Consider the following 20285-nt stretch of genomic DNA (forward strand, 5'->3'; position numbering starts at 1 on the left):
CTTCTCCAGACTTTGGACCCATGTAGAAGCCTCCTTACCAGGATGCCTCCACCTGGAAGCTCCACAGGTAACTGATCTCTTTGTCTCTCTACAAACCTGCATCTCCCATGCTCCATATTTGGGCAATGACACCACCCTGACCCTGGGTTTTCCAAGCCAGAAAGCTGGGGTCCACCCCCTGGCTCCTCCCCTTTCTCTCAACCCCCACCATCTTGGAGACTTGACTTCTCACAGCAGCCCAAACTACCCAAGCCTGTACCTTCGGCATCTTGCGCAAGTTGGGTGAGAGCTTGAGGCAAATGACGTGCCCACGGTCATCACCCACAATGATGATGGGATGGATAGGATTGAACTGCACATGGGTGATCTTGTTCTTCTTTTTGGCCACCACGGGCTGGCTGCAGATGGCCTCATACTTGTCGATAGACAAGTCAAACACATGGGTCTGTGAAGAAGTTGGTGTCAGCACACTCAAGGATAACAAGGCCCCTGTCCTACACCTCAGAAGAACCAGCACTTGGGCTTTCTGGGGAAACACAACAGAAGCCTAGCATGCTGGAGCTGGAGGCAGTGGGAGAGGGGATTTTTGTCTCTAATCATGTCTTTCCTGTGGTTGAGGGAATGAGCGATGAATGGGGAAAAATTTAAGTCTATGCAGAATTAACAATAATAGCAGCTGCGATTTACTCAACACTTACTATGTACTAGACTCTGGCCAAGCATGTTATGCAGTTGTACCACCTGGTAATCGTCATAGACATTCTGTAAGGTAGCTTCTGTTATCATTCCAATTATAAATGAGGAGATAGAGGCTCTTAAAGGTAACTTGCCAGTGAGCGGTAGAGCCAGGCTTTATACCAGTTAATAATATATGCAAGGCCCTCCAACAAATGTTTCATCTGATTTTTACCATTCCCTGAGTCCAAACCATTAGTAACTCTCGCCTGGACATCTGTGGCAGTGTCCTGACAGGTTTCTCTGCTTTCACTCTTGCCCCTTTACCATCCAGCCTCCATGCAGCCACGAGAACTTAGCTTTAAATGATCTAAAATACTCCAGTAGTTTCCCTTGGCAGTATATATAAAATCCAGATTCCTTACTCCAGATTTCTCCACTCTCTACTCTCACTTCCTGCGTTCTCCCCTTTGCTTCCTAGACCCAGCCACACTTGCCTGTGGGTCCCTGAAACCCCTTCAAGCTCGTTCTCACCTCAGGGCATTTGCACTCGCTCTTCCCCCTGTCCAGAATGCCTCTCCCCATCTTCACCTGGCTAGCTCTTGTCATTTGAAGCTCTCAGCTTGAATGTCACCTCTTGAAGAAGCTCTCCTTGAACACTCTAAGAAGCTGCCCTGTCCTTTCTTTTTACATCACTCCTTTTCTCTCTTAAAAAATATAATAGCTTTATTGAGATATAATTCACATACAAAAACAGTTACCCACTTAAAGTACACAAATCTCGGTTTTGGTATACTCACAGTTATGCTGCCGTCACTACAGCCAATTTTAGAGCATTTTCATCACCCCCAAAGAACCCTCGTACCATTAACAGTCACTTCCAGGGTTCTCCCACACCCCCAGCCCTAAGTGACCACAAATCTACTCTGTGTCTCTGTAGTTTTGCCGATTCTAGACTGATGTAAATGGAATCACACAGTGTGTGGTCTTCTGTGACCGACTTCTTGCGCTAGCATGTTTTCAAGTTCAGCGATGTCGTAGCATGTACCTGATACTCCATTCCCTGTTATTCTTGATAGTGATCCTTTTAGCTATACCATATTTTGTTTATCCATTCATCAGTTGATGAACATTTGGGTCATTCAACTTCTTGGCTATTATGAATAATGCTGCTATGAACACTGTGTCCACACATATTCCTCTGTTCATCTCTGCCTAGCACTTAACGCTAATTTTGTGGTTGCTTTGTGTCCCTTTCCCTTCACAAGAATGTGAGCTCTAGAACTGCAGGGACTGGAAGCACCAGGCCCTGCCCTGGCGCTGGGCACCATAGTCGGTCCTTAGTAAACATCTGGTTGCAAAAAGGTGACTGATGGGCTGTAAACATCTGGTTGCAAAAAGGTGACTGATGGGCTTTAGGGTGACGCCTTCAACTACAGTCTTTCCTTGAGTGGGTGTGCCTTCCTCTCCAGTTGTATCAAAGGCCACAAGGAAAAATGGATTTGCATCCAAGAATTTCATTAAAAAACGTTTGTTTCTGAGTTTTTACCAATTCTCTGTGTTGCACAGACCCCTCCCATCTTCCTTCCTCAGACCCCACTTGGATATTCCCAGGTATGGGGAACTTGCTACCTTTAATGTCTAAACATTATTTCAATCCCGGATAATAAATGTCTAAACATTATTTCAATCAAATACATTCAAATAAATGTCTAAACATTATTTCAATCCCGGATAAACTCGGGTTCAGAAATTTTTCCTTACATCAGGCTTGCCCCTGCCATCCTGTAGCTCCCTCCCCAGGGCCATCGGAGAAGATAACTGCTTCTCATGGCATCTTCTCCCCCAGAGGGTTCTGTCCTTCAGGATGAACAGCCCCATTCTCTCTGCAAGGCCTCATGGGATGAATGATTCCTCTTTTGACAGGGCCCTGGCTGGGCCACTCCCTGAGAATGCAGAGTCCTTATGTCTCACCTTCCCCTACCTGATCAGGGCACTTCATGGGCTCTCCAGGAGGGAGACTCTGAGATAGTCATCTTTTTTCTAGTAGAGGCTCAGAAGGGGACACTCACCTTCCCATCAGTGGTGACTGCCGCAAAAACAGTAGAAGAGTACGGCGCCCAGGCCACATCGCCCACAGCTGAATTTAGATCATAGATGAACATCGGGGTCCTGCAGGGTTGGAGGGGTGGACAGTTCATCACGCAGAGGCCTCACAGTGCTAGAGCCCCACAGGCCCCAACCCACAGTGGGCTCTGAGGGAGGGCATGTCTCTCTCACTTGATGGTGTGGTCCCAGATCTTCACAGTCCAGTCGGAGCTGCAGGACATGAAGACCTTGGCATGGTATGGGTTCCAGGACACAGCGTCCACTGCCATGTTGTGGGCATCATAGGTGTCGAGGAACTTGCTGGAGTAGGACTTAGAGCACTGGGGCAACGGTGAGGGTGGTGGGAGCATCGGGGATCAGGAATGAGAGAGAGGTCAGCAGCCACCACTTCCCTGGGGGCCCTGAGAGTCAGAACCTAAGATTCCTGTCCCCACATCACTGTCACTGCTGAGCTGGGCCCAAGCTGCTGGCTGTTCTTCTCTGTGCCCTCAAGATGGCCAGAGAGAAAGGAGGGGCTTACTGGGCTAGGGAGATTTCCTGGAGGGGGAGAGATAGTGCTATAGTCTCCGCAGAGGATTCCAGTCCAAGCAGAAGTCCAGGCAGAGCAGGTCCCGGCAGGGGCTGGGGGTGGGCGGGGGGAGGGGAGGTGTGTGGCCTAGCCTGTGTCCAGGCCAAAGCCTAGGGGCAGACAGCCAGAACCCTGGGGCCACTCACAGTCCACAGATCAAATTCTTGAAGTAGTAATAAACATCTCACCTTGCCCAGGTTAGAGTAGGTACAGAGCCAGGAGCAAGTCCCAGTCTCATGATTTCCACTTGGGTTTCTTGCCGGCCCAGCATGCCCCTCCCTCTACCTCCAAGAGACAGTGTGACTGACTAGTGACATGCCCCTCCTGCCTCTCCCACAGCTGCCATTGGGATGGGTGTAGAGGGGGATGGGGACCTCTTTTGCATTCAGACCAGCTCCTGCTGGGCCTCAGGGGCTCCTGGGAGGCTGCCTGTAATTAACATTCTGAGTCTTTGAGCACAAGAAAAGCTTGCAGCAAGCTATTTCTGGATGGATAGAGGTTCAGAAGGACGTTCACCTACTAACACTGAGACCTTGCAGAAACTGGCCATGAAGTTCCATCCTACTGGCTGGAACACATCCAGAATTCAGAGAGAAATTTCTCTGTTACCTGGCCTTCAGAGCTCTGCTCAAGTTCAGATCTCCTCCAGGAAGTTATCTGGGAATGTTCCAACTCCCCCCCACCCCCAACTCCCCTGTCTTCTACTCCTAGGAAGAGAGGGAAGGCCCAGAGGGGGCTAAAGTCAACCTCTAGATTTCCATCCCCTTTTCTGCAGTCATCCCATCCTCCTGCCACCCAAGCAAGTCAAGACTACATTAACTTCTCCCAAGAAGCTTTCTAGAGTTTACTAACCCTATCAGAATAGGGTCTGTTGAGAAGGATTGAGTCCCATGGTTCTTGGGTCTAAGCGGCCCTGGAAGAAGCTTGCAGGGGGCAGAACTGCCTCACCTTGTAGATTTTTCCCTCCTCTGTGCCCACTAGGAACATGTAGTCAATCTCTTTGTGGAAGTCAAAGGCGGTGCCACAGCCTTGGGAGAAGAGGTAGAGTGGCTTTAGCCGGGTTCTGGGAGGGAGGCTCCCAGCACCTCCTCCACCCAGCAGGCCCCAGTGACAGCCTGAGCCCCAGCTCCTGCAGGGGCTGGGGCCAGGCAGCCAAACAGAAACGGGCCGTCAGGCCTGCTGCCTGTCCCAGGCAGTTCCGACTCTGCAAACGGCCAAGGCTTCTGCAGACAGGAATGGGGCCTGGGTAAACAAGGCAGGGATTGATTTAAACAGGGTCAGGGTCAGGGTAAACAGGGATAGGGTCTGCAAACAGGGACATGGTCTGTGCAAACAGGGATATACTCTGCATAAACAGGGTAGGAATTGAGTAAACAGGGACAGGATCTGGGTAAATAGGGGCCTGATCTGCATAAACAGGAATGGATCTGCATCATAGCACCTATCTGCATAAACAGAAACAAGGGTCTGCAAACAGCGATGAGATCTGCACAAACCCGGAGGGTCTGCAAACTGCCAAGCCCTGGGACAGGGAGGCAGGGCCAGGCTCCACTGGGGGAGGGAGTGGTTGCTCTAAGGGGAGGGCCACCATCTCTGACCCTTGTGGGGCCTGAGTGGTCAGGCCTGGATGTGAGTGGGCTGGGGTTCCTACCCACTGTGTGTAGCTGCAACCCGTTGAGCCCATCTGTGGTGTTGCCCTCCGCCTTCAGCTTGATGACATCCGTGTGAACCAGCTCGCTCTACCGTCAGAAGGGATAGGGGAGGGCCCATGGGTGGGGCTGCCGCCACCAGGCTGAAGGCCGCCTTTGCCATTTTGACCCCCCCCCAACTCCCCTTCTCCACCCTTTCTGACCCTTTCTGGGAAACAGGCACCTTCAAGAGGGTCCAAGACACAATCCTGCCGTCAGATGACACAGAGAAGAAGTTGAGGTTGTTGTCCATGTCATCCTTCTGCCACTTGACCTGAAACGTCCCAACCTGTGAGCTGTGGGACCCTACCAGGACTTTGACTTAGGGCTGGGAGCTGAGCAGAGCTCCCTCGAGAATCCATGGGAGCTTCAGAAGCAGGTTCTGGGAGCCCATTTCCCAGAGTCCCACAGTTGGCCCTCCCTATCTCCTTCCACCCATCTCTGTCTCTCTCACCCCTCTCTCCCTGACCATCCTGGGGTAACTGTGCCAACTCGGGGCACCGCCCTAATCCACGGGTTTGGCAGTGGAGGTGCCAAATTCCTCCCTGGGTTGGGTTCCAGGAGCCAGTTGCAGGGGGAAGGTGGCGTCTCTGGGCTCATCCTCCCAGGAGGAATGTACTACAGGAACTGTAGTAGAACAGGTGTGTTGTAAGTGTTAAAGGAGACATTGAACAAGAGGCCCTGATGTGAGAACACTGCAATGGTAAAGGTTCGTAAATGTCAGCGAATATCCTCCTTATTCCCCTCACCCCAGGACTTGGGAGGGCTGAGGTTCTGCAGGGGCTTTCCCCGGCTTGCTTCGGGGGTGCCCTCTTCTTCCAGGTTGGCCTTTCTCTAGGCATTCTCTCTGGCTTCCTCCTTCACTTCACCACCAGCTCCCGCTCCCAGAAGCTTGCTCCCAGATCTCAGCTTTGAGCTGCCTTTCTCCATCTGCTGCTCGGGGTTAATAATCGTGCCCCACCCATCTTCTCCGGGCTGGAGGCAAACATATGGGAAAGTGTTTTGGAGACAGAGCTGTTGTCTTCTGAAGATGACATGCTTGAGGCTCAAGTTTCTGTTGCCAGATGTGGAGGCCTGGCCAAGTCCTGTCCCAGATCGCTGGGGTGGGGCTGGGTGCCCAGAGCTTTCCACTCTTCAGCTCCTTCCCGACCTCCCATGCTGGGACGCTGTCCCTTCCCCCTGTCACAAGTAGGGGCCCGGTGAGGGAGGACAGAACCCACTGGCGCTGCATGTGACCACAGCTGCCACCATGGCTGTTGAGGGGTGTGGTTGGGGGAGAGGAGATGGCCTGTCCCCAGCCAACCCCCACAGCCTGGCTGATCAGAGCTACAGAAGGGCGGGCCCAGTCCTGCCTGGGCCTGTCGAGGCAGCTGGCTCTTTTTTTCACTGGGGGGCCCAGAACACCACAGAGCCTCTGAGGTATAAGTCAGAGCCGGCTCTTACACTGGGACCCACTTCTCCTTCTGTGTAAAGATAGTCTCTTTAAAGGGGGGAGGGGATGGGGGTGTCAAAGGCCAGGCTGTAAGAGGCGCTAGGGAGCTACAAAGGGAAGTGTTTAATGAGCAGCCGCTGGCAGGCATGGAAATTGTAGTTCACACCCCACTTAGCAGCCTGATGCCCAATGGGGGTTGCTGCGTGTTTTTGCAAGTGAGCAGGTATGTGTGTGTGTGTGTACAAGTCACACACGAGCTCCAGGGGTGGAGGTGGGAGGATAGGAATAAAGGGAGGTGGGGAGGTGGTAAGTGGGTTTCAGAGAATGAATGAATGAATGCCCAGGAAGTAGGCGGTAAGGAGCAGATGGAGTCTGCTTGATTGATTCCTTCTCTTCTGCCTTATCTGATTGAGGCAGACCTGCTTGCCCCCAGCTCTGCTCATCTATCCTTGCCTGCTCCCTTCCCTGCTATAGCATCGAACATACACACACCCCACAGAGTATTGCTGGTTGAAGTTTCACGGCTTGAACAGGGCTGGACTATCCCGATGGGCTCCCTCAGCAGTAGCCTGGGCCATGGGCTAGGAACCTAGTCCCCTTTAGTTAGACAGTTCTCTCACTGGCTCCAAAACCTTCCATGGCTCCCTGCTGCCAACAGAACAAAGTCCTTCTGCCTCGGCCTGGCATTTAAGATCCAACATAACCTCTCCCGTCTCCCCCAAGACACAGTCCCTTTTAAGAAGGACCTAGACTCTGATGTCTCTGACGTGGGTTTACCAACCTAGCTTTCCTCTAAGCTCCAGGCTTACACAGGCCACTGCCTGCAGGACACCTCCTCTGGCTTCTTTTCATTGTATGTGTTCCTCTGGCTTCTTGTATTAATTTCTGGCCAAACCTGCTGCTCCTTGTCATTCCCACTTCCCTGGGGCCTCTCCTGGGTGGAGTCCCAAGGAGCAGCACCAATTCCTCCCCTTTCTCGTATCCATCTAGTTTCCTTCTATTGATTTTACTGCCTCAGAGTGCTCACCATACCTTCTTATTTCTATCTCCACTGTCCCTGCTGTAGCTCAGGCTTCAAAGTTTCTCCTGCTGCCGTGAGAGGACATCTCTTAAGGCACACACATGACTGTGTTACTTCTCTGCGCCAAACTCTCTGATGGTCCAGCAGCCATTTTCAAACCATGCTGGAGGGAGCTCTTAGGAAGCTTATGAAAGTACCTTTGAGGACAGAGGGAGTGACAACAGGGAACCCTCAAGCAAGCAGGACCCTGATTCACCAGAGCAGCCCCTTTCCCACCTCTGAGGTATTGGGTTTCTGTACTAGCACTTTACTAGAAACCCGTGACTTACACAGGGCAGGCTTTCTCCTTGCTGGAGAAGCTCGCTCGCGGGGTGCTGCTGCTTCCCTCGGCTCTGCGCCATCCTCTCCGCCTCTCCCGCTTTGCACCAGATGCTGTTCCCCGCGGCCACCCTGCCTGACGCCCCTTTGTACCCCTCCTTATCTAACTCATAATGTCTTTTTTCTTTTCAACTAAAATCTAGACTTGATTTGATTTTCTTGGTTTCCTCCTAATACCCTTTTTTGTTGTGTTTTAGGATCTCATATTACATTTAGTTGTCATTAATGAGTGCTTTCTCATCCCTTACAATTCAGCTCCAGTGTTGCTTCCTCTGGGAAGAGCTGGGCCCCCTCCCCTTCTCCCTGCCTTGGACAATCTCCATGTCCCTCCTCAGCGCCCACAGGAGCCCTCTTTCGCAGTTAGCATATTGCCCTGTCCTGTTCAGCCGTGGTGGTGCTCATCTCCTCCCTAGGAACCCCAGGGACCAAGCCCTTAAGCACCCTCATCTCCCGTAGCAGCACACAGAGGAGTCACTAAATGGACAAAAGAATGAGGAAAGGGGGAGGAAACTGGAGGCAAAAAGGGAACCGGAATTCGGTGATCAAGTGAGCGAGGGCCAGGCAGCCCCTCCCATGTCACAGCCAGGAGCCCGCCAAGAACTCTTGAGTCTTTGGTTTTGCAAAGGCAAAGGCACTAGCCCTGTTTCCTCAAAAGGCTGGTGGGAGAGCAGAAGGCCATCTCTGTCGAGGTGGGTTCCAGTCTCTCTGGCGCCCACCCAATGAAAGCAATAGCGTGCCTTCTGCAAGTCCCATTTCTTTCCCAACCTGCTATTTGATTCTGAGAACACAGAGAGTGGTGGCAGGATGGTTGGCCTTGGCGCCTTGCCCTCTCCTGGGCTTGAGGAGGGTGATCAGGCCAATCAGAGATGTTCTTTGCGTGGCTCTGGGCTATCTGAGCTAGGAGAGCAGGGGCAGGCCTGTTGCTGGTTTAGTCTTATCAAAGCAGGTCTTTTCTCCTCTCTTGGTTCTTTAAAGTCTCTGCAGACATCCTCCTCAGGTCTCGAGACCTCTGTGTGCCTGGAGATGATGAATGGGAGGGTGGGATTTTTCAGGGGAGAGAACACCTGAGACTGTGAGCTTTGGTCCCTGCTTTGGTGGAGAGCGGGGGGAGATGTCTCATGGGAGGGAGTGCCTCCTTCTCTGTACCCTGGCTCTGGGTAAAGGATAAAGCAGAGAGAGCACCGTGCCTGGACAGTGTCCTCTCTGCTCAGGGAGCTGAGCTGCCTGAGAGCTGAAAGCCCATGCCCAGGGCAGGTGTCCACATGACAGGGAGCTCAGGGCCAGGAAGGCAGGGGTGCAGAGCCCGCCTGGAGACTCTCAGGGCAGAGGGCCGAGAAAGATGGGAAGACTGAGTCCTGGCATTATCTGATGACCCCCAGAGACCGTGAGAAACTTAAGGCAGAAATTCCTCCTTAGATTTGCCCAGACCTGCCCATGGGTAAGGAAGGGTTTGCAGCCTCAGAAGGAGGGGGCTTTCGAAATACAGTAAGGAAAGTTCTGCAAGGCCAGACTAGGAGAGGGAACATGAACTTCACCCCCAGGGCAATAAGATGGGAGACACAGGCTGGAATCTAGCTCCACTGTCAGGCCAATGGTCCCATCCTGTGCCTGCCTGGAGAAGAAGGATGCTACAGAGAGGCCTCGAGGACAGACCTCACCCACCAGGCCTTATGGCCCTGCCCAGAGGGCAGACAAACTGGCAGCACCAACCTCTGTCTGGGAGTTGCCCCAAATGTAGCCCAGATGGCAGAGGAGAGCCCCAGTTGGGAGTCGAGGAAGCCCACACACAGGAACTGGTGCCATTGACAGACTCAGCAGAGGCCTCTGGGTCAGGCCTTCGAGTCTTCCAGCCATGGGCTACGAGTCCCTGCCCGCTGCACCTAATAGAGCCTTAGCAGAGAGAGGGGCCCTCCTGATAGAAGGTCCACAGCAAGAGACCCCTCACCTCCCGACTGCCCCCTCCCACCCCTCTCTGCCCCTTCGCAAACCCAGCTCCTTGCCTTCTAAGCTGGTACCTGGCATCCACATCCCCCTGCCTGTGGCCGGTCCACCCCAAGGTCCCTCGTCCAGGGGTTCCCGCCCTGCGTCTCCCACCCTGCTTCAGGGCTGACCTGCCACACCGGGTCCGTGTGCTTGCCGGACTTAGCTGAGCTGCGGAAGGACGGCTGGGACTGGGGCTTCTTGAGGTTGTAAATGGCCACGTTCCCGTCATAGTGGCCCACAACCACCAGGTAGGGGTGGTCCACGTGCATGTCTAGACACATGATGCCACTCTCACTGCTGAAGATGTACTCGGGAAAGCTGGGGTTCTTCAGGCTGTACAGCAGCAGCATGCCCCGGCTCTGCTTCATGAAGTCATCTGTCCCGGGAAGATGGGGAAGGTGCTGGGCTGTGGCTGTGCTGGAAGGATTCCGCAGCCCCCGCCCCTCCCCCACCTACCCAGGGGACCTGCCACTGGGCTCTCAGAGAGGGCAGATTCCCCTCGGGCCTTCAGCTTCTCTGTCTCAGAAATAGAAGCAGGAGACTAGGCTGCCTCCTTCTTAGGGTTGCCAGGAGGATAAGGTCACCAGGCTTATCCGAGGGACGGACAGTCATTCTCTCCATTGTCCCTGGGGTACAGGAAGGAGGGAGGCAGGCTCAAAGTTGTGCTAGGTGAAAAATGCGCGTGGGCTTAGGAAGAAGCCGTGACCTCAGAGAGGGCTTGGAGGCCCCACCAGGGACAGATGGCTGTCCCTCCATGCCTGGATGATGCCCGTGTGTTCCCCAGCCCAGCCCAGGACAGGAGCTCGGTTTGGACTAACATGGAATTCCCTGTGGGTGGTCAAACTAGCCAGCTATGCGCACCTTCCCATACCCTTCCATGGCCTCCACGGTCCCCAGCTGCAGCCTGCACGCTAGCCTGGGCCTGCTCCCAGAATTGAGAAGTCCCAGGCAGGCCGGCCAGGCTTCCACAGGCCAGTGTATCACTCTTCTGGCCTCAGCACAGCTTTTGGTGATCAATAGCGAGGACCACTCAGCAGAGGCCCTGCTCCCTGCCCACCCCATGTCAGGGGACAGCCTCTCTCTCCCTTGCTTCCTCTGCTCACACGGCCCCCTGTCCTGATATGGCAGTCACCGAACAGAAAACTGACCCGAACAGAAAACTCAAGTCCAGCCCCCCTGCTGCCGCTAGTCCAGGACCCTTCATGCACTCAGAAGAGGAGGAAGTCTAGAGCAGCTCCCCATCTTGGGGACCCTCTGCTAAGGGAAACTTCCACCTGAGAGGATAGCTCTCTCCCCTTCTCCTCCCCCGCCAGGGGACCTCTTTTGCCCCCTGGCTACTGCAGGCCTAGGCCCTCCAGACAAAGTGGCTTGTCCTGAGGTCTAAAGCCCATGAATGGGAAAAACAGGGAGGCCACCCAACCCTGACTAATTTTGCTGAGTCATTCTGTCTTACTCCTTTTTGTTTTCTTCTCTCTCCCTTAAGATTAATTTACTTATTTTGAGACAGAGAGCGAGCATAAATGAGAAGGGCAGGGGGAGAAGGAGAGAGAATCCCAAGCAGACTGTGTGCTCAGCACGGAGCCCAGCATGGGATCTGATCTCATGACCCTAAGATCATGACCTGAGTGGAGACCAAGAGACCCACGTGCAACTGACTGTGCCCCCACCCCCGGCACCCCTCTGTCTTATTTCTAATGCTTCCCCTTACTCGAGGGAGTAGATACCTGGGCTGTGTCCCTGGGCTCTGAGGGTGCATGCGGACCCAGTTACCAGATAGTCCCACCTCAGGCACTCTGCAAATGGTGTTTACTGGGAGCCAGGACTAGAGAGCAGGATGCAGCCAGGAGCTAGACTGGCCTTCGGTGGGTCTAGTTGGAAACTGAGGCAAGCTGGCATGCCCACCAGAGCAGTTCTCTATGGGAAACCTGGCAAAGGAGGTTTCATGTGCCAGGAGGGAGTTGCTTTCCCAAGTGGAAGGTGCCAGGATCCAACTGGAGCCCTGGGAAGGGCACACAGTGGTTGAGGAAGGAAAGCATTTCTGCTCTGGAGAAAGTAAGTCTCTCAAAGAGGAGGAGCTGGGGGCTTCCAGAGCCAGGTGGGTCACCTTATGTCTGATGCCACCTCAAAGCCAGTAGGAACCGGCCTTCAGATGGTGTGGGAAGCTGGCCATCCCTCACCCTGTAGGGCTCGTCCTAGGTGGGCCCCAAGGGCTGAGCTTGCAAAGGAGAAATTTGCAGCTGCTGAAGGAAGGTGTCTGTCCCCCCTAGATTGTGCAGGGCTCGAACTAGGCAGAAGGAGAGTCATTTGTAACTCTTTTTGTTCATCCCACAAATCCTGAACACCTGACTGGGCCTCACATTGGGCTGGACCCTGGCAGGGACAGAGACACTCCACTGGAGATGTGGGCTGGCCCCCAGCAGCGCTGAGTGCTAGGAGAGAGACAGACCCTCGTGGGGTAGTGAGCGGTAACCACCAGGACACTGGGCATCTACCGACACCCTCAATGTGCAGTCTGTCCTCGATGCTGGGCGAGTCTGGCAGAGGCTGAGTGGGCAGGGGAGTGAGTGAGCAAACAAGTGCATGGAAGCGTGAGTAGGCGGTGACTGATGCTTGGGCTGGGGACTCAGATGCTCCCCTTATTTCACCAAGGGGCCAAGGCGGGTATGACCTTCACACTTGGTCCTGCTGTGGCACAGGAACTGGCCCCTCAAGGGACAGCAGTGACCCCCTCAACCCTGCATGCATACAGTCTTCGTGACCAGTGAAACTAGAAAAGAGGGGTAAGAAACCCTAGGCTAGATTAATAACTCCATAGTAAGGGCATCTCTGACCTGCTCACAGGACCACCGAGACTGGAGGCTGGGCTTTGGCTCCCGATTTTTATAGATGGGTAAACTGAGATCAGAAGAAAGGAAACCATGTGCCCGGCTCCTTCAGACCCATCACATGGTGTTTGCCTCGTGCAGTATTTCGTTTATAGCTGAAGTTATACCTCACTGATCTGGTCTTTATGTGGAGGTGGAGAAAGGAAGGGGAAAGCAGACGTAAGGGGGTGGTGGCAACTGGCAAAGCCAGTCCATTCTCTCCAGAATCTGGACTAGAGAATGTGTAAGGGACAGGGCAGCCACAAACTATACGGGGAGACTTCTGGTAGAGAGAAGCATGGACTTCAAGAGACAGGGACACAGAGAGCAATCAGTCACACTAAGTCCTTAGGTCCTGCCTGAATTCCCAGGCCACATGCATCCCGACAACGAGCCTCTGCTTCTTAGTCCACCCCTGGTGGCCTCTTTTACTTGCAACCAAACGAGCCTTCCCAACATAAAGATCATGATTCCATTCCATTCTTTTCCTTTCCTTTCTCTCTCCCTTCCTACCTTCCTTTCTCCCTTCCTTCCTCCTTTTCTCCCTTCCTTTCTCTCTTTCTCTCTTTCTTCCTTCCTCATTTTCCCTCTCCCTTTCTCTCTCTCTCTCTCTCTCTTTCAGTAAGCTCTCTACCCAACATTGGGCTTGAACTCACAACCCTGAGATGAGGAGTCTTGTATCGTGTTCCACCAACTGAGCCTGTCAGGCACCCCAAGACCACAGTTTCTAATCATGGCTAGAATATGTGTTTCCTGAATTCCAATTTAAGGTTCTGTCTGCCAAACCATAGCAGGAAAACACAGAAAACTCTCATTTAACTGGGGCTTCCTCTCCACTCCATCTTATTCTATGATGTTCTCATCACAGGGCTGACTCCAGTGGCACCTGAGACCTACTTCATGCTCTGAGTACACCCAGTGTGACATCATAGCCCAAACCTCCAACAGTACCAGCATGAGATCATCATCTTGTCTTCCAGAAGTCCTAAAATGACATCACTATTCAAGTCACCGGGGACCTCCCACATGCTATCATCACTCAGGTAACCCACAGTCCTAGTGACTTGTCTAGTCATCATTGCCCAGTGATCCAACATATCCAGTATGATATCACCAACAAGGTCACCAGCAGCATAGTACATCCTTGCTCAGCTCTCCAGCATTCCCAGTACGATGCCACCCACCGGGAGTCCCAATACAACGCTGGCATCAAGGGGTCATCTAGAGTGTTTCAGCTTCCAGTGGAGACTAGAATCCCATCAGGCTCAAGGCTCACAGAACCCTGGTCTCTGAGCCCTGGGGTATTTTGTCCTGAATACCACAAACTCCATGGTTCCTCAAAGTAGGACTGGAGGGTCCAGTGACACAGATGGGAGCCCCAACCCCACACTCCATTATATAAAGAGACAGAGACTCTGAAGTCTGGGGCCAGTGAGGAATTCCAGTTTCCTCCAGGCTACAGCATAGAGGAACAGAGGAAGAGAAAGAGGAAGGGAAAGAAGGAAAGAGAGAAGAAAAGGAGGAGGGGGAGGAAGAGAGAAAGAGAGAGAGAGAGAGAGAGAAATCATCTGGTCTATGACTCTGAGACAGAGGGAGAGGGCTGCCTACCTGGCCTTAGCTCGACTTTATGCCCTTGCCCTTCTCCAGGAAGCCTTCCAGATCATTCAGCCTCTCCTCATGTGGGCCCCCCTCTGCTCGTCTCTACCTATATGTCATTATTACAGGTAGTCATGTGCAGGCCTTTTCCTCAGCCTGCCCCAAAGGCTCCACAAAGGATGGAGTGAGCATGACTTAGCCCAGCAGGTTTACTCTCTCTGTTGGGAGGGTTCCCTCTTTCTCCCCCTGCTTTTCTGGATAATCTCTAAAACCTCCCTGACTCTGACCCTCTATGATCCACAAGAATCAGGGAAAGAGAGTCAAACTCTCTATAGAGCCTGATCTGGCAGTTCTCAGAAAGGCCGTGCTCTCAGGGGTGGAGGGGCTCAATTCCACCCCGACCAAACTCTCCCTCCCTCCACTCTGCGGTAGTCCCTGGCAGAGTCGTGCCCAATGAGGAGCAAGGATGGATGTCTTCTTGAACTGCAATCACTGGGGGGAGCGGTAAGGGGGTGGTTGCTCAGTCCCAGAGCTACCCCTGCCCTGAAGTAATAACTCTAGATCACAGGGGGCTACTCTGGATAGTTCTGGCCGTCAGGAGAAGGCCGGGCTCTTGCTCGGGATTCGGGGAAGGCAAGGCAGATAAAGGGCATGTTGGGGTACTGGGCTAAAGCCGGGTCAGAGGGAAGTAGATGCCAAGCTGCAGAGACAGGCTACCTAGCCAGCCTCAGACAGCAGGCCTCCCCTCTCCTACTGTGGCTTTCCAAATGAGGCCAGCCCAGGGCGGACTCCAAGGCAGCCGCCATTCAACGATTCCCTTATTAAGTCATGCAAGGGGCATTTGGAGGGGAGCTGCAGTAGGTAGAATAACACCACCTTAGATGTCCCTCGAACCCATAACTATGTTACTGAGCAGGCAAAAGGGATTCGCAGCTCTAATTAAGTTAAAGACCTTGAGATTATCTTGCAATATGTGAGTGGACTTAATGTAATCACAGGAGTTCTTGTAAGAGAAAGAGGGAGGCAGGAGAGTCAGAGAAGGAGGTGGAGAAAAGAAGCAGATGTCAGAATAATGCAATTGCTGGCTGGAAGGGGACCACAAGCCATCGAATGTGGGCAGCTTCTAGAAGCTGGCGAAGGTAAGGACATGGATGTTGCCCACGAGCCTCCAAAAGGAATGAAGCCGTGCTGACAGCTGACTTTAGCTCAGCAAAACCCACTTTAGACTTCTGACCCCAGAACTGTGAAATAATAGAGATGGGTGTTGTTTTTAAGCCATTATGTTTGTAGGAATTTGTTATAGTAGCAATGAGAAAAATATGTAGTAGGCATTCCGGGAAGTTTGACCCAAGCTCTACTTCAAGGAGTCAGAGGGAGAAGCCCCAGAGATGATAGTTTTTCCTGGGATGGTTTGGAAACCGTGTCTCTAGAAGTCTGGGGGGGCGGATGGGTGCCATGATCCCCAGCTCTTCTAATAACAATAATGAAACCGTCCCTCTACTTCCCACACCCACCCTGCCACCTTGGACTCCAGGAACAGAAATGCCCCGTGGATTAGGATTTTCACAGTCTCCAAAGGCAGGGGACTATCCCAGGGGTCACCAGGAAAGGGCATCAGTGCTAAAGGGTTCCAAACCTCCAGCCCGGCCCAGAGGCCATGGTGCCAGGCTGGGTTCAGCCTCTCAGGCAACTGGGCTTTTCTGAGCACTTTCCTCTGATGAGGAGTCATATTTAAGAAGTGTGGGAAATAAGAGCAAGGCCTTGGAGACAGAATACATCAAGCGGGACATTTAATTTGATTTAGGGAAAATGAGGCAAACATTTGAGAACCTAAATAACTAACCAGTAATTAAACTAACAACGGGAATGCCCTTGCACTACAACCCGGCAAGCACAGTGGCCTTTATGGACTGTATTTACAAAGAGACCTGACAACATAATTAGTCCTGTAAATTTTACACAGCCTGCAGCTGAGGAGTGATGGATTTTGCCTGTGGAGGATGAACGGGGAGAAATGAGGTGGATGAATTTCCATTTTCAGTAAATGAAATTAACACTGCTTAATTAGTGAAGCTGACAAATAAATGATCAGGAAAGATTTAAATCCCTACAAGTGTGTCTCTGGCCACGGCAATCTCAGAGACAGACCACAATGTGGTGGGACAGAGGGGGAAAGGGTTCTGTGCGGGGACTCAGGGCCTGACTTTGGATCCTCTTGAGGGCTGCCCCCAGAGGGAGGCCAGGCTGAGGGACAGCTGACTCCTCTTTCTTTCTTAGATGTGGCCCACTGGGCGGCTTCCCCCTCATCTCTGTGTGAGCTGGTCAGGACCACACAGAGGGCCCAGGATCTTCCTGGCCTTGGCTTCCTTATTGGTAGCCTGAAGAGGTTCCCCTCTTCAGGGGAACCTCTTTATCTTTCCAGGATCCCCGCCCAACAGACCATGAGGAGTTCCCATTTCCCTGCTATCAAGTGGCTGATGGGCTGGAAAGGACCCCTTTAGTGCCACAGGCCGACATAATTGCATCCCTGCTTTGCCCCATGGGCTGCCCCTTTCTAGACTTCTTTCCCTTGGCCTCCGGCTTTCCTCCATCTGCTTTCACCTGTTCACGGTCTTTCTCCACTCCACTGAGATGCAGAGCCTGGCCCCAGGGGCAGCCCAGTCTTTGCTTTCTATGCAGCTTGAGGTGCCCCCCTCCCTGCATCCTCCCTGGCACCCACGCAGGGAAGGCAGGTGCAAATATTTCTGTGCTATTGCGGGCAAGTGCCTGGACCCCCTTTCCTTACCTACTTGCCCTTGGCCTGGCCTGGCTCCAGCCAGCCTGCTCTGTGCTCAAATAGGAGACTGGCCCCAGTGCTTAGATATGGGCCTACCGCCGCCAAAGTCTTCTTCGCTGCGTTATAGAATAAACGTCTGGGAATGCCAGGCAAAAAGAGGCCTGGGCTGAGCTCATCAGAGTCCAACCCAAATTCTCGCTCCAGTGTTTGTAGGAGGCAAAGGCTGATGCTAGGAGGCTGGCATCGGGAGTTTCCCCAGACAGTGTGATGGACGTTGGTGAGCCAGCGGCTCCTCACAGTGACCTCATTGGTGACCAGGGTGCCCTTTGCATGCCTCAGCTTTGCCCTTTTTCTTCCAAGGGGGCATCTGGGCACTGGAGAGCACAGGACTCCCAGAGGTGACCTCAGAAGTGAACGCAGGAGCCCTTCTGAGTCCCACCTCAGCCTGGCTCAGCTCAGGCCTCTGCGGAATGGCACTGAGATATGGAGGGCCCTGGGCCATTTTCAGCTCACTTTCTTTTGGCGCTTTCCTTATCAGCCTTTGAAACATTCTCAGGACTTTCTTAGCTTACAAACAAAAGAACTCTGAAAAAAACTTATTCCACATCATATTTCTCTAGCCATTGCCCAGCCTCACTGACAGATTCCCAGAAGTCCCAGGATTCACTGTTGCCATTGTCCCACCTTAGTCACGCCCATGGGCAAGCTGGTCAGTAACCCCGTGCCCACGGCGGCCCCAGCCCATAGCACCCCTGCTACTCCTGGGCCTGTGCTCTAGAGGAGGTAGGGGCCTTGTCCAGTTCTCCTCCGTCCCCACGGACCCCCTTCTCCGCTTGGGTCCCCTGAGAGTCCTGCAGGAAAGCTAGGGGACAGAATGACAGGCTCTCCTTTATATGTGGGTGGTTCCTAGAGTTCACAGGGCTTGTTTGCTTTTCTTTCTGGTGAGTCTGGCAATGCCCTGGGGTGAAGATCCAGCAGGTGTCAACCTCTTCAGGCTACCAATAAGGAAGCCAAGGCTCAGAGCAGCTTCTGGCCCCAGGTCTCACCACCGGGCAGTACCCCTTCCGCCAGAAGTTCTACAACGGACTGGTGCTGCCCAGGCGTGTGGGTGCCGCCAGCGAGGGACAAAGAGAGCCTCCCTGGGTGAGCACTTGCCTAAAGGAAGCTCCAGGCTTGGAGTCCTCCATGCCTGAGAGCTGGGTTACTCTTCTCCACCGCTCCTGGCTAAAGCGGCCGCTCGGGACAGCCTCTGCCTGAACCCAACCAGCTGACCCTGCTTCTGGCCCTGCGTGGGAGGAGGATGGGGCTAGACCTGAGCCACTGTCTCCGCCCACCTGCTAGGGAGCCTGCCTCAGCTCCGCTTCAGTCCTGGGCAGAGAGCCTGAGCCAACAGCAGCCTCATAGGGGGTCCACACCCACTCCTGGGAGGGCCAGCCCAGCCCCCAGGCCCTGTTCCAGGCCCAGTAGCTGCAGCCAAGGGGGAGGAATGTGCTAGCTCCCTGCCAGAAAGGGAGGGTGCTTCCAGCCTGGCAGCAGCCCACCCTCAGCAGTAGGGACACAAAGCGGGCATTTAGGGCATCCTCAAAGGCAGCCCAGACCATGAGACTGGGAACAGCTCCAAGGTCTCCTCCCTGAGCGGAATAATAAACACCAACCCCTCCTTGCCCTCCCTCCCACCCCCCAGCCCCGGGGAAAGAATGGGCTGGGTGCACAGGCGGTCTGAGGGGTAGAGACCAGGAGCCTGCACGTCTGCCAGCCAGCAGAAGCTTGGAGAATGGAAGGGTTTTTTCTGTTCATAGATGCTGATTCTCCCAGCCAGAGAACAGGCCGTTAGCCTGGGGAGCTTCAGCTAACATGAAGTGTGGGGCCCTCTCCCGTTAGGAAGGGGGAATGTCCAGCCCAGCACTGAGGTTGGGGATTCTTCAGAGAACACAGAATATGAAGGGAAAGCAAACACAGTTACCAGGGTGCTGCCTCCTGCCTCAGGGATGAGGGTGGACTGGCGGGGGCAGGAACAGCCTGGACAATAGTGGTCTTCCAGGGCCCAGGGGCCAAATGATGAACATCAAGCAGCTACCCTCCCCCACCCCTGCCTGCTCCGGAGCCAGATCAGGAACATTCCCTTTCTCAGCCTCACCTCTAGTCTTTCCCCAGATCTGGTCCAGTCCACCTTCTCAAGCTTCCCAAACCTATTTCTCCATTCCTATGCCACAGTCATGGTCCAGGTCCTACCATCTCTTCCTGGGGATCCTCACCAGTCACCCAAGTGGTTTCCCAGCCCCCAGTCTCATGCCTGCCATTTCCCCCTGCCCTGATTCTGTCCCTGCCCTTCTTTTTTTTTTTTTTTTTTAAGATTTATTTATTTGACAGATAGAGATCACAAGTAGGCAGAGAGGCAGGCAGAGAGAGAGAGAGAGGAGGAAGCAGGCTCCCTGCCAAGCAGAGAGCCCGATGTGGGGCTCGATCCCAGGACCCCGGGATCATGACCTAAGCTGAAGGCAGAGGCTTTAACCCGCTGAGCCACCCAGGCGCCCCTGTCCCTGCCCTTCTTAAATTCCTTCGGTGATTTCCCCTCAGGAGAATGTCATAAAACTCTCCTCAGAAGAATCTCCAAGCTTCTTGGCATTGTTTATCAAGCCATTCGGGGCCCAGCCCTGGCTCCCTCAGCAGCTTTATTTCCTCCCATATCTCTTGTGCCTCCATACCTTTGCATATGCTTGTTCCTCCGCCAGAAGTGCTGTCCTCTCTTCCTTCACTAAAATAAAACCTTCAGGGCTCACTTTGGCATAGTCCTTCACTCAGTGCTAACTGCTGGTATGGTTGTCCGTCTTCCCATCAGACTGGGAGCCCCTGAAGGCAGTGACTAGATCTCAGTCCTCTTACGTTTTTCATACCTCACAAAGAGCTCTCTGCATTTGGTGCTTAAGGTCCTTAAGTGTTTGTTGATTGAGTGAGCAAATGAACAAATAGCCAGATTACTTACAGGAGCCATGTCCCACTGCAAACAGATCATTGTACTTTGGATTCCTGCAAAAGAAATATGAACCTGTTGGCCCAGGAAATGAACACAGCTTTCCCCATGGACATGAGCCTTCCCACGAACACTGGTGCCTAACTACACTAAAGACATCTGCTGTTGACTTTAGAGACATGGGCTGATCGCACAATCCCATAAGAATCCCAGTCCCTTTTTTT

At 53.3% G+C, this 20285-nt stretch overlaps 1 protein-coding gene across 1 annotated transcript in view; it reads right to left on the reverse strand.

Annotated features, from left to right (window-relative positions):
* DNAI1 (dynein axonemal intermediate chain 1) overlaps nt 1–20285 on the reverse strand; it is a 41571-nt gene that overhangs the window by 2930 nt on the left and 18356 nt on the right. Inside the window, exons 12-19 of the mRNA XM_046021840.1 lie at nt 20074–20117; nt 9983–10230; nt 5225–5314; nt 5004–5091; nt 4301–4380; nt 2956–3104; nt 2748–2847; nt 260–445 (exon numbers count right to left, since the gene is read on the reverse strand). Of these exons, the coding sequence (XP_045877796.1) occupies nt 260–445; nt 2748–2847; nt 2956–3104; nt 4301–4380; nt 5004–5091; nt 5225–5314; nt 9983–10230; nt 20074–20117 (985 nt within the window). The remainder of the gene's footprint in view (nt 1–259; nt 446–2747; nt 2848–2955; nt 3105–4300; nt 4381–5003; nt 5092–5224; nt 5315–9982; nt 10231–20073; nt 20118–20285) is intronic.

Source organism: Meles meles, chromosome 11 (genome assembly GCF_922984935.1).
Source record: "Meles meles chromosome 11, mMelMel3.1 paternal haplotype, whole genome shotgun sequence".
In the NCBI taxonomy this organism is placed as follows: Eukaryota; Metazoa; Chordata; class Mammalia; order Carnivora; family Mustelidae; genus Meles; species Meles meles.